This window comes from Leptonychotes weddellii, unplaced genomic scaffold (assembly GCF_054177405.1).
Source record: "Leptonychotes weddellii isolate Sample4059 unplaced genomic scaffold, ASM5417740v2 HiC_scaffold_5667, whole genome shotgun sequence".
Taxonomy (NCBI): domain Eukaryota; kingdom Metazoa; phylum Chordata; class Mammalia; order Carnivora; family Phocidae; genus Leptonychotes; species Leptonychotes weddellii.
The window spans coordinates 1-10,783 of record NW_028024757.1 but is presented as its reverse complement, the minus strand read 5'-3'; the positions used below and the strand labels follow the sequence as shown (position 1 = coordinate 10,783).

The 10,783-nt window shown below is 57.9% G+C and overlaps 1 protein-coding gene and 1 non-coding gene across 2 annotated transcripts; both read right to left on the bottom strand.

The window, feature by feature from the left end:
- Window positions 1-157: 157 nt before the first annotated feature.
- On the bottom strand, window positions 158-10,554 carry LOC102743197 (dynein axonemal assembly factor 5; the record flags this gene model as incomplete). Its single annotated transcript, XM_081811119.1, has 6 exons — window positions 158-536; window positions 2,881-3,037; window positions 3,737-3,887; window positions 6,303-6,450; window positions 8,686-8,854; window positions 10,390-10,554. Coding segments are annotated over 6 exons (1,014 nt in total), but the record flags the coding sequence as incomplete, so codon positions are not given.
- LOC115942319 (U2 spliceosomal RNA) lies at window positions 9,515-9,704 on the bottom strand. Its single transcript, XR_004076915.1, has one exon. It is a non-coding gene; the product is annotated as a U2 spliceosomal RNA (small nuclear RNA).
- Window positions 10,555-10,783: the final 229 nt, after the last annotated feature.

The following is a 10,783-nucleotide window of genomic DNA, read 5'->3' as shown; positions in this document are numbered from 1 at the left end:
GAGAGAGGGAACACAAGCAGGGGGAGGGGGAGAGGGAGAAGCAGGCTCCCCGCAGAGCAGGGAGTCCGATGTGGGACTCGATCCCGGGACTCCAGGATCCTGACCCGAGCCGAAGGCAGTCGCTTAACCGACTGAGCCACCCAGGCGCCCTCAACTTTACTTTCTATCATGGCAAATATCACAGGCTGTACCCCACAAGCACATTCGGGCACCCAGCCCTTGGGTCGGCCCTGACGGTCCAAAGGGATCCCAAGGCTGCGGACCTGCTGCCCCGTGCTCGAAGAGACGAGTTCCACGCACTCAAGACAGGTCTCAGAGCCAAGCACACGTCACGCCATACCTACCCAACACCGCGTCCTGGACCGCGCCCTCCGGGTCATCGAGGTACACGAGGAGCTCTCTGTACAGGAACTGAATGTTGCTTTGGTAGTAGGACTTCCCGTCGTCGTTCTGGATACACGCCAGCCACGCGACCAAGGCGGAGCTGGCTGCTAGCCTCACTTCGTGGGAAACGTCATCCAGACGCTTCAGGAGCTCTGGAGACAGGGCCGGACAGGACAGTGAGACAGAGACCGGAGCAGGGACCTGACCCCACAGCAGTGGATACTCACCCTTGGGCCCCGGGAAACCCACATCCTGTGGTGAGACTGGTGCTCACATGCAAGGGGCTGGGGGCAGCTCCCGGGGTCCTGGGACCCCTCGACTGCACTGGCCAGAGGGTGGACACTGGCCAGGGTGGGCAGCAGAGTGCCTGGCCCTACGCCTGCTGTGCGTGTAGGCAGGCCCAAGCTGCTCTGTACCTGTCTCCTCACCTGCGAGGCAGCCCCGGGCCCTCTGTAGCTCCGAGATGCTCAGAGTCTGTCACCACGGGCATCACGGACACCTGGCTGCCCCGGCCCCTTGACGTGCAGATGGCCCTCCCCCCAACACTGCGGGCTCTAGGGACAGAGTTCAGGGCCTGGCGAGGTGACAGCCAGCACCTGCATCAGTTTTGTTTCTGCTGAGCTCTGGGGCCGGACCACCTGGCTGCTGAAAACAGTAATCATCTCTCCCGTGGGTAGAAACTCTCACTGTTAACAGGTGAGGTTTTTATCAAACATACATTTTTCTCACCCAAACTACAAGAAACCTCTGGCCCTGTGGCTGGGTGTCTCTGGAGACTCAGTGAGCGCGGCAGGAGGTGGACATCGGTGGGGAGCAGGGCAGCGGCCCCACTTGGCGGGAGGCCTGTCCCCTGGACGCAGGCACACAGGGCCTCGGGCTTGCGCTGTTCTGCTCTCAGCACATGGCCCTTGGCTTCCCGATGGGCATTAACTCGCGGGAGGTACTCGTTCCTAAGGGTTCTGGGCCTCATGGAAGCAAACTTTGTAGAGACCGAGGGGGCGTGGCCAGCACCACCTCACGCAGTCCTGGGACGGTCAGCGAGCACACCATCACTGAGTCTTTGGAGGGATCCCTCCCTTGTCCTCACTCCTGCCGGCACGGGCCAACGTTGGGGTGGTGCGTTTTCCTGTGATGCTGACTCCTAACCCTCTTGTTTTAAGTAGAAGAGACGGCCTGGAAGTTCACTTCTGGGATCGTCGGGGGTCAGCCATCAAGGGCAACAGCTGGCTCGGGAAGACAGGTGGCTCACATGGGGCCTGTGCCGGGTGCGTGCATCCAAGTCGTGGGAGGTCTTAGGGCACATCTGCCCTCCTTGGCCACGCGGCCATACTTCTGCAAACACACCGCTTCCAAGAGCACGAGCTGGGTGCCGCAAAATAACGGAGCCCCCGAGGAAATCCTTCTGGACTTAACCCCAAATGCCCCCAAATGAGTCATCTTTCCACTGGCTTTGTTTTAAAAAGTGAGCAAAATCCCAACAAGTCCAGACAGTCCACAAACCAAACGCCGGTTGGATTTGCTCATAGACAGGAGTACAGAGGTCATCAGTTGTCGCAACAGAAATAAACACAAAAGCAAAACCTAACTTGTAAGAATGTGTGGGAAAGGGGACTTTGACTCCGGGTTTCATCAAGATGCATGGTCTGCAATTCCGGAACATTCCGGGCCACCACCTCTTCTGATGTTGGCCGTCCATCAGTCCCTTGTTCTGGAGCTCTGTGTGCACAGCCCAAGCCTCTCCCCGCAGATGCGCATCTTCCTCTCACGGAGTCCGCCCTCTCCCATGTTTGGTCTCATGCACCCAGTGGGCCCGCTTTGAATCTCATTTTCAGGAATTCTTATGACCCCCTTTTAGAATCACTACCTGCTGCGGCCCGGGGAAGGGACAGGTGCCGAGGCTCAGCTGCGTGGCCGTGGTCGGGCATAGGAATCGAGAGCCATGGGTGTGTCCAGACACTGCAGCCCCAGCCAGCGCCAACCCCACTCCTGCGTCTCCACAGGGTCCCTCCCTGGAGTCTCTGCGCGGCATTCGAGAAGGTCTCCTGGGCTCTTTCTTGGTCGCATCTTGGTTCCCGTTTGCATTTCTGTTTGAACTTGGAGGTGGGTTCTAGAATTCGTATCTCCCCTCTGGCGATGGGGGTACCTGACATCCCTCTTCCTGCTGGGTTTTCCTGGTGTTTTAGGGACTCTCTGCGTCTGCTACTCTGCTTCTGCATCTGACATCTGACACTCGCCTGGTGCTTGGGCTCCAGAAGGGCGGAGACGTGGGATTTCAGGCATGGCTGGGTGCCCGCCCTTGCACCATGGGACCCCTGCCATGCGGCGGGGCTGCGCCCCCAATTCCCGGGCCCAGGCCGCCCCGTTTCCTGTGCTATGCTATCTACTCACAGACGGTTCATCCGTCACGGCCACGCTGGGACTCAGCACCAACCTGACCAGGAGTCAAAGGAGCAATTTCTAGTTTCCCTATAAAAGAAACAAAGAAAAACGTCCTACCAGGGTAAATCTTGATGAACTTATCTGGATCAGCCACACCACTGGAGGTTTTCAGAAATCTGCTAATGATTTGGCACGAAATTAATCGAGTCATCTGAGAGTCTTCCTCCAGGGTGGTTAGAATGTCCGGCATCAGCGTCTCCTGCACTTCCCGGATCTGCAATGAGAGGACATGAGGGATTGGTGACGGGCCCGGGCCCGGTGAGGACACTGCTAGGGATGCGCTGTGTGCACCCTGCCCGTCACGGAAGGAGCCCGGCTCTCATACAAACAGAAAGGAGTCTGGAATACCATCCTGAAATTTTTACATAAGAAAACCTGAACCTTGATTTTAAAATCTAGATGACTTGAACAATTTTGCTTAACTTGGTGAGTTGATAACTCCATTGTTCACACAGTCTTAGAGAAACACAGATCCTACACAGTCTGCTGCTTACTAGCACGGTGTCTACCATGTCCAACGAGATTTGGGGGACGCTGTAACTCGGATCGGGGCGGTTCAGTGTAGCAGGAAGTGGAGCCAGGCAAGCCCCTGGCCACGGTGTGCAGACGTGGGGCTGAGCACAGTGACTGCAAGGCCTTCAAACTGCTGTCCCGCTTCCCTGACAGCAGCACAGAAACCCCGAGATCTGCCCAACTCAGGGAGGGTCCTGTGGTTACACTCTGTGCTCTGCAAAAGCAACACTCAGCATGTAAGCCCAGGAAAGCCCCCGATGATTGAGCACAAGCTGCTGCCTGTGGGACACACTGGCCCGCGGCCCCCAGGCTCCCGCCCCTCCATGGGCTGTGGAACGCGGGGTCTGGCAGCTGCATGCGTGTGCGCCCCTCCTGCGGCAGGTGCCCCTGGGAGCCCCACCTGCTTCTCCGACAGGACGTCGCTGCTGAGGAGCGCCCAGAGGCAGGACACAGCTGCCGTGCGGATGGCTGCAGCGGTCTTCCCCGCGTGCCACTGCAGGTTGGGGACCAAGATGTCTCTCGCCACAGTGTTGAGATAGTGGTGAAACTGCCTGGGGCGGAAACACAGAGCACAGGTGAAGAGGAGCGAGCCAGAACCAGCGGGCCTCGGCTTCCCTGGCGCAGGCGCCCTGCGGGGCAGGGAGAGCCCTGCGGGGGAGCGGACAGCCTTCTAGGGCTCCTCCTGGCCTCTGCTGGGCCCAGCGCAGGTTCTGAGCCTCCAGGGTGCCCCCATCCCTCTGCTGCAGGGGCTTCGCCTGTCCCTCCTCCTGCCTCTGAAAGCAGAGGTGTGAGCTGACCGGGCCAGCAAAGTCACTTGCATGTGTGTCCATCCTACACACACCGCCCCCAACCGTCCCCCATGGGCACACGCCCCTCCACCCACGGGGAAGGCACCGCAGGTCTGCACCCGGGGCTTGAAAGCCAGCAGTCAGGGCGCGTCATCTCAATGGTAAACTCCCACGTCCCAGTCGGCCTGGCCGGCATGGGGCCGCACGCTGAGCACCCCATTAAAAGCCGCACAGAGGAACACTGGAGCATCCTCACAAATCCCACTGCGCCTCCACTGTTACATCGAAACACATTTCGGTCAACAAAGAATCCATCAACTTATTTCTGAACATTATTCCAAAGCATATTTCAAAGATGGCTCCCATCCCAAATACCAGCTGGTCTTAGATACTGAAAAGGTAAAGCCTCCAGGGCGAGGCCCGAGCTGCGCAGTACCCTGGCTGCTTGCTGCGTCCTGCGGCCGTCCCTCTGGTCTGTCCCGGGCCTCATCCCCCGCTGACCCTCCCTTCTGCGGGAGGCTCCTCCTGCTGGCTTCCAGCAGGGGGCATCCCAGAACCAGCGACGCAGGTGAGTGAGGGACTGTGGCCTGAACCATTTACACACACGTGCGCGCACACACCCACACACACACGGATTAGGTTTTTCATGAGCTTTAACTTTTATGCAAAGAGCTGCTGTTTCTTGGAAAGTGATTCACAAGAGATCTCTTTAGAAAGACCTAACCCCCAGTGCCGACCTCCGAGGCGTCTAGGTCAAGTGGCTGGAAAAGTGGAGCACTCAGCACTGGCCTGACTGCCACTCGGCCGTGGGGCACCAGGCAGGCCCCACGTGCGGCCCGGGTCGGTCAGAACCCACGCTGGAAGCAGCGACACATGGCGGAGGAAGACCCAGCACCTGACTTTTTGGAACGGTGCCTCCTGTGCATGGGAAGTTGCACAAGGGTTTGCAGGTGGGCCCCTGCTGGAATGAGGACACCGCCCAAGGAGACCACGGGTGCGTACTCCTCAGCCCCGGCCACCTTCGTGGGCAGCTCTGCAGACAGACCTCCTACCACCCCTTCCCCAGTCCTCAGTCAACCTCGAGGAGCAGACGGGGCTGAGGTGGTGGCCAACAAGGCCTGTCGCATGTCCACAGACGCCCTGGAGAGCAGAGGCCATGTGCCTGGGGATGGCGCCCAGGGCCCATGCTTGGGGGCGCTGTGGGAGGAGCAGCCCCATCCATGGAGGTGGCCCCCAAAACAGCACCTCCTCACACTGAGAAGCCCCGTCTCATCACTGTCAGATATTCGTGAGATCGAGGGCCCAGGGCAGCCCTCTCAGCACCTGCCCTCTGCCGCCTCTGAGCGGGACCTGCAGGCGGCCGGTGGACACGCTCCGGTAGTAGAGGGTCAGCGAGGAACCCCCAGGCCTCCCCCTGCCTGGGGGTTGCTCAGGCCCCTCGCGAGGACACAGGGGAGCACAGGCTCCAGGGCGCCAGCCGACCCGTGCCCTCACACCCTTGTGGCTCATCCACGCGGAGCTCTGCCCAGGGCGGCACTTTGTTTTTATGGCCCCTGCAGGCTCGGAGTTCGTGCCGACGAGCAGGACACGGAATTCCCTGCAATTCGATGGGCTGGCAGGGCTCACAGCATGCGTCCCAGCACGCTAGTGACACGGCAGGACGCCGCTCCTGACACACATGCTCCTTCTGAGGGGACAGGGACCCACACGCCTCCCCACCCTGCCATCCCCTGGCACCCAGCTCTGCTCTGGACAGGCCCCGGCCCTGCTGTGGATTCAGGTCGCCCCCTTCCCTCCCGCCAGCATCCCTGTCTCCTCTCCCTCACTGCAGAGCCGTCATGTTGGAGGCCCTTCACGTGTTTGCATGGACAGAAGGTTCTTCTAACGCTTTATCCACCAATGGTGAGTCAATCCATTCTTTGTTAGGTTTGAAAGGCTTTTAAAACTGAGAACACCTAATGTATAAACCATTAATAGTTAACGTTCCCTAAAACCTCTTCCATTTGATGGAATTTTAATGGCCACATGAAAATGACTTTGACTTCGTGTCTGTCCAGGTGGGCGCTCATTGCCAGAGCTGTCTGTCTACCCAGGGAGGGTGGCCGGCGCCAGAGCCCAGGGGTGACCCAGCTCCTGCCTGAGAGCACCCCGCAGAGGCCGGAGGCCGGGCAGACCTACCCCTGGGAGTCGACGGTCTGCTTTGCGCTCAGCAGCACCCGCGACAGGGAGGAGAAGAGCCTTAGGCGCATCTGTGGGTCTCTGGCCGGCTGGAGGCAGCTCCTGAGGATGGGCACAAGGTGGGGCAGCACTTCTCCCAGCGCCGGGCCTGGAAAACACACACGCGGTACCCACGGTTCCTGCTCGCAGTCAGCGGGCCCCACCACAGCACGCGGGCTCGGCGGAGGGGCCGTCAGCAGAGGCGGGGCCATGGCCTGTCCCACCACCTTCCCCTCCTTTTGGATCGTGGATGTCATTGTAAAAGAAAACATTTAACTCCCAAAATCATGCTACTCATTCCATATGGAAACTTCCTATTTCCTTATATTTTTTCCAGATTCTTAAAAAAAAATTCAAGTCAAGCAATATTTTAAACATCAACCCAAATAAATTATTCAGAACACGTAAGGTGTTTAATATTTGCCCCTACACTTGGCAACCATCGCTCTTCTCAAGCTTGCTGCTGGGTGGGCACTGGTGCAGGTCTCCCCAAGCTAGCAGGGGCCGCAGACATGCGGAATGACCCTCAGTATCTGGAATCACAGAGTCGTGATTGGAATAAATAGTCCCCGGGGTGTAGACACGCACTCTGATTGCATGGACACGGGTCATGGAGCGCCGCCCCCCAGGCAGGCCCCCCCGGCATTCCATAACCAACAGGGCCACTCCAGGCCACCCTGCTCATTCTGCCACGAGCCTGAGAACAAGCAAAGCAACTGGGGTCTTCTCAGATGCTCCAACTCAAACCTGGCGTCAAAGCTGCAAGATGGAAAAGCAAGGGGCGCCTGGGTGGCTCAGTCAGTGAAGCGTCTGCCTCCAGGTCAGGTCATGATCCCAGGGTCCTGGGACTGAGCCCTGAAGCGGGCTCCCGGCTCAGTGATGAGTCTGCTTTTCCCTCTCCCTCTGCTTCTCCCCCTGCTTGTGCTCGTGCTCTCTCTCTGGGTCAAATAAAAAAATCTTAAAAAAAAAAAAAGATGGAAAAGCAAGGCCTTTCGTTAACCTGAGGCCAGGTGTGGGTTTCGGGGAAGAAAGAGAAACAAAACCAGACAGGACGTTGTGGCCTAGGCACAGGACACATCCAGCACAGGCGAGCGCTGAGTGCTCACAGTCCCTGTGGTGTATTTTCCTTCAATATCACACAGAAGGCCAAGGTCCGTATGATTCTCACTGGAGGAGGAGGGTGGGGTCATTCAGGAGTAGTTACCAATCTCCTGCTTTTTCACAAAACACAGAGAATATGCACCAGCAAAAGGACAGAGGGGTTTCCGTGAACGTCTCCTGCCCCTCCTGTAAACACACTTCTAGCTCACGCACGGTCTCCTCTTTATCAGCTGGGCACCAAAAACGCGTCATTTTTAGAAGGTCAAGTCTTTTAAACGCTCTCTGCAAAAATAAGGCGAAAAAAAACCCATCCAAACTGCAGGGCGTTTGTCCACACTAACGGTATAAAAAGATGGGTAAATCTGAGCTCCTGCAGAAAGTCCTCAAGGACTGCATCGACCTGAAGAGCTGAAGAGCAACACCCACGACCGGCGTGTGCGGGCATGCCCGCACCTCCAGGGTTGCGGGGCACCTGGAAATGAACCCCTCCAGAACACACAGGATGCTTTCAAACAAAGGGAGCAAATACACTATATTTACACTCTGAGAAAACACTTGGTTCATTGAAGGTAAAGTGCAGAGTGGCCGCCCCCCCTGGCCATCTGCTCCCCCTGCTGTGGCCGATGGCCCAGCTTTTCCTGATCAGCCCCAACGGCACGTGGGTTTGCAGCCTCTGGCTGCTTTCTAAATTGGGGAGGGAAGCTGCTGATCAGGGTCTGAGAGTAAGTTTTGTTGTTTTTTTTCAAGAATCATCTTTTAAAATGAAGTATGTCCAGTGAAACCTTCTCCACGACTGGTCCGAGAGAGGAATTTCTACAAGGCAGGGAGCAGGCATGAGTGTGAGCATGAGCTTTGCCCAAGGAAATGTTCTTCCATCGTCCCCGCGGCCTGGCAGGGACGGGCCTGGAGGCCCACACAGAATCCCCGTTTGCTGTGCTAAGTTCAACAATGCTGAGGCGTACCTCAAGAACACGGCTACACAGGAGGAGGCCTTGAGAAATCACACCTTCGAGGCTTAACATCAAAACCATATGCCTGGCAGACTTTGAAGAGCCCCGTTACATACAGTCTTCAAAAATAACGTTCTTGGCGTTTTTAAAATTAAGGTTTCGGTTCTCAAAATGCTGGTTCCCATGGGCGGGAGAGACTGAGTCACCCTCGGTTCAGCTGGCTTGTGGTCTCCTGGTTCAGCTGGGAGCCTCCTGGCGTGGCCTGAACCAGTCTGGGCGTGGCGGGAACTCACCTGCGTGGGTGACCACGACATTGAACTGCAGGAGCTCCACGGAGTGGACGGTCCAGTCGTGGTGCGAAGCCGCCACCCACTCCATGAGGGGGCCCATGTGCTCTCGGTAGAGATCCTGGCTGCCGTCCACATCCTGCACCGCGGCCAGTGCGTCCATGGTCTCCTGAACCTGCAAGTGTGAGCCATAGGCTGGGAAACCCCACTCTTAAGGCTCAAAAGCCCCAGTGGAGACCCATCCTCATCATCAGAGAGTGAGAGCGGCTCAGGCCAACCGTGAACACTCCACCGGTGAGGAAGCGTGACATGAGCAGCCCCTGGAGGGCTTACTGCGGTGAGGACGGCAGGTGCCCGACTGACAGCCACTGTGCACGCTGCGTCAATGCCATCTGGACAACAAATAACAAAACACACAGACGTGCGTTTACGGGAGATTCAGCCACCGTGCCTCCATTCTGCACAATGCCAGGGGCGCCTGGGGACAGGAGGCTTCCCGGGAGACCACCCTCTTCTGGGGTCCGCATTCCCCTCTGCGGCAGGAGAGCTGGGCACCAGGTGGCAGCAGGGCACTGGACTGAGCAGACATACACAATGCTGGCCCGAGATCACCCTGCGACCGGGCCTTCCGGTGGAGACAACTGCCCTCTGGGGGAACAGAGGGCAAGGGGACAGGACACAGGCCGGCAGCCACCTCCCAGCCTGCAACCTGATGGCTGGCAGGTTTCCTTCGCTCGGGTCCCAGGTGCGCAGCTCTGTCTGTGGCTCTGTACTGACAAGTTGCCTGCTAAGATATGTGCCCTTTGGAAAGTTTTTTTTTTTTTTTTAAATTAGGTGGGGGTGTACCGTTCCTGGAAGTACTGCAATACCAGGTCGATGTGTGGAGTGGAAGGAGCAAGCTCCTATTCCATCTCCCTGCTCCAAGAATCCATTCAATATATATTGTCCTCGGATAAAGAACATATCAGATATTAAACTGGTAACAGATACTACACTTGATCTTAGTCAAAAGGCCGAGAAGCGATGGAAAGGTTGTTTTTAGAGAGAGAAAACAAAGTTTGGAGGCCCAAGAAAGGAGAGGGAGGGCAGAGGGCCTCCTGGTTACGGGGTCCCGTGACGCGCCCGGGCGCCTCTCCATCATGCGGGTCAGCCCCCAGATCTGCCTGCGGCTGGCGAGAGAGAGCCAGAGGGAAAACCACACTCTCCTGGAGAGGTGGCAAGACACCGGCCTCCTGATGGTCCCAGAGCCCGAGGGAACCTGGACATCAGTTTTTAAAGCTCAGACCAAGAGGGGAAAAAACACAAGTAATTCTGCAAAGTTGGCCTGTGATTAGACAGGAAATCATGACGTTATCTTCCCTCTGGGCTGTCGGTCACATATGTGTTTAACCACAGGCTGGAGGTGAGGACGGGCTCTGTCCTGTCCGCCTGTTGGCAGCTGTCGTGACCTCTGCGACACAACAATAAACAGGCAGCTGGGGCTTTTCCAGAATCCTGGGCACGCCTACGGCCACCTCATGAGCAACTCATCCCAGATGTCCCACACACTCCTCCGCCTTGCTAGTCAGCTGAGTCAGGTGAGCCTGAGGCTTTGGACTCCAGAGCAGGAGGATTTCTAGACGGTGGTTCCATCTGCTCAGAGATGAGCACCTTCCTGAGCATGAGCTCCATCACCCACACAGCAAAGCGGGGGGTTCCCCGCAGCCTCACCTTGTCGCTGAGGCCCGTGGCACCTGAGAGGGCCATGACGGTCACCAGCACCTCCATGAGCTGTAAGCTGCACCCTCTGCAGTCTTCCCGGCACACAGAAACCAATGTCCGCACACAGAGCAGTAGGTGCTCCCCGTAAAGGCGCTGTGAAGAGAGCAGGGAGCTCTGTGAGCCAGCTCTGCCCCCACCCACATGCCCCCTGCCAACACCCCCTTCCCACCCCAGGGCCCCCCGACATCCCCCCTGACCCTCTGCCCCCCTCTGCTCAGGTCCTGCCTCCCTCCACCCCAAGGCTGCCCTGCTCCCTTCCCCTACCCTGCCCCCCCAACCCCCCAGGTCCAGCTTCCCCACCCCTACACCAGGGCCCCCTGCTGCCCCCAGGTCCAGCCTCCTC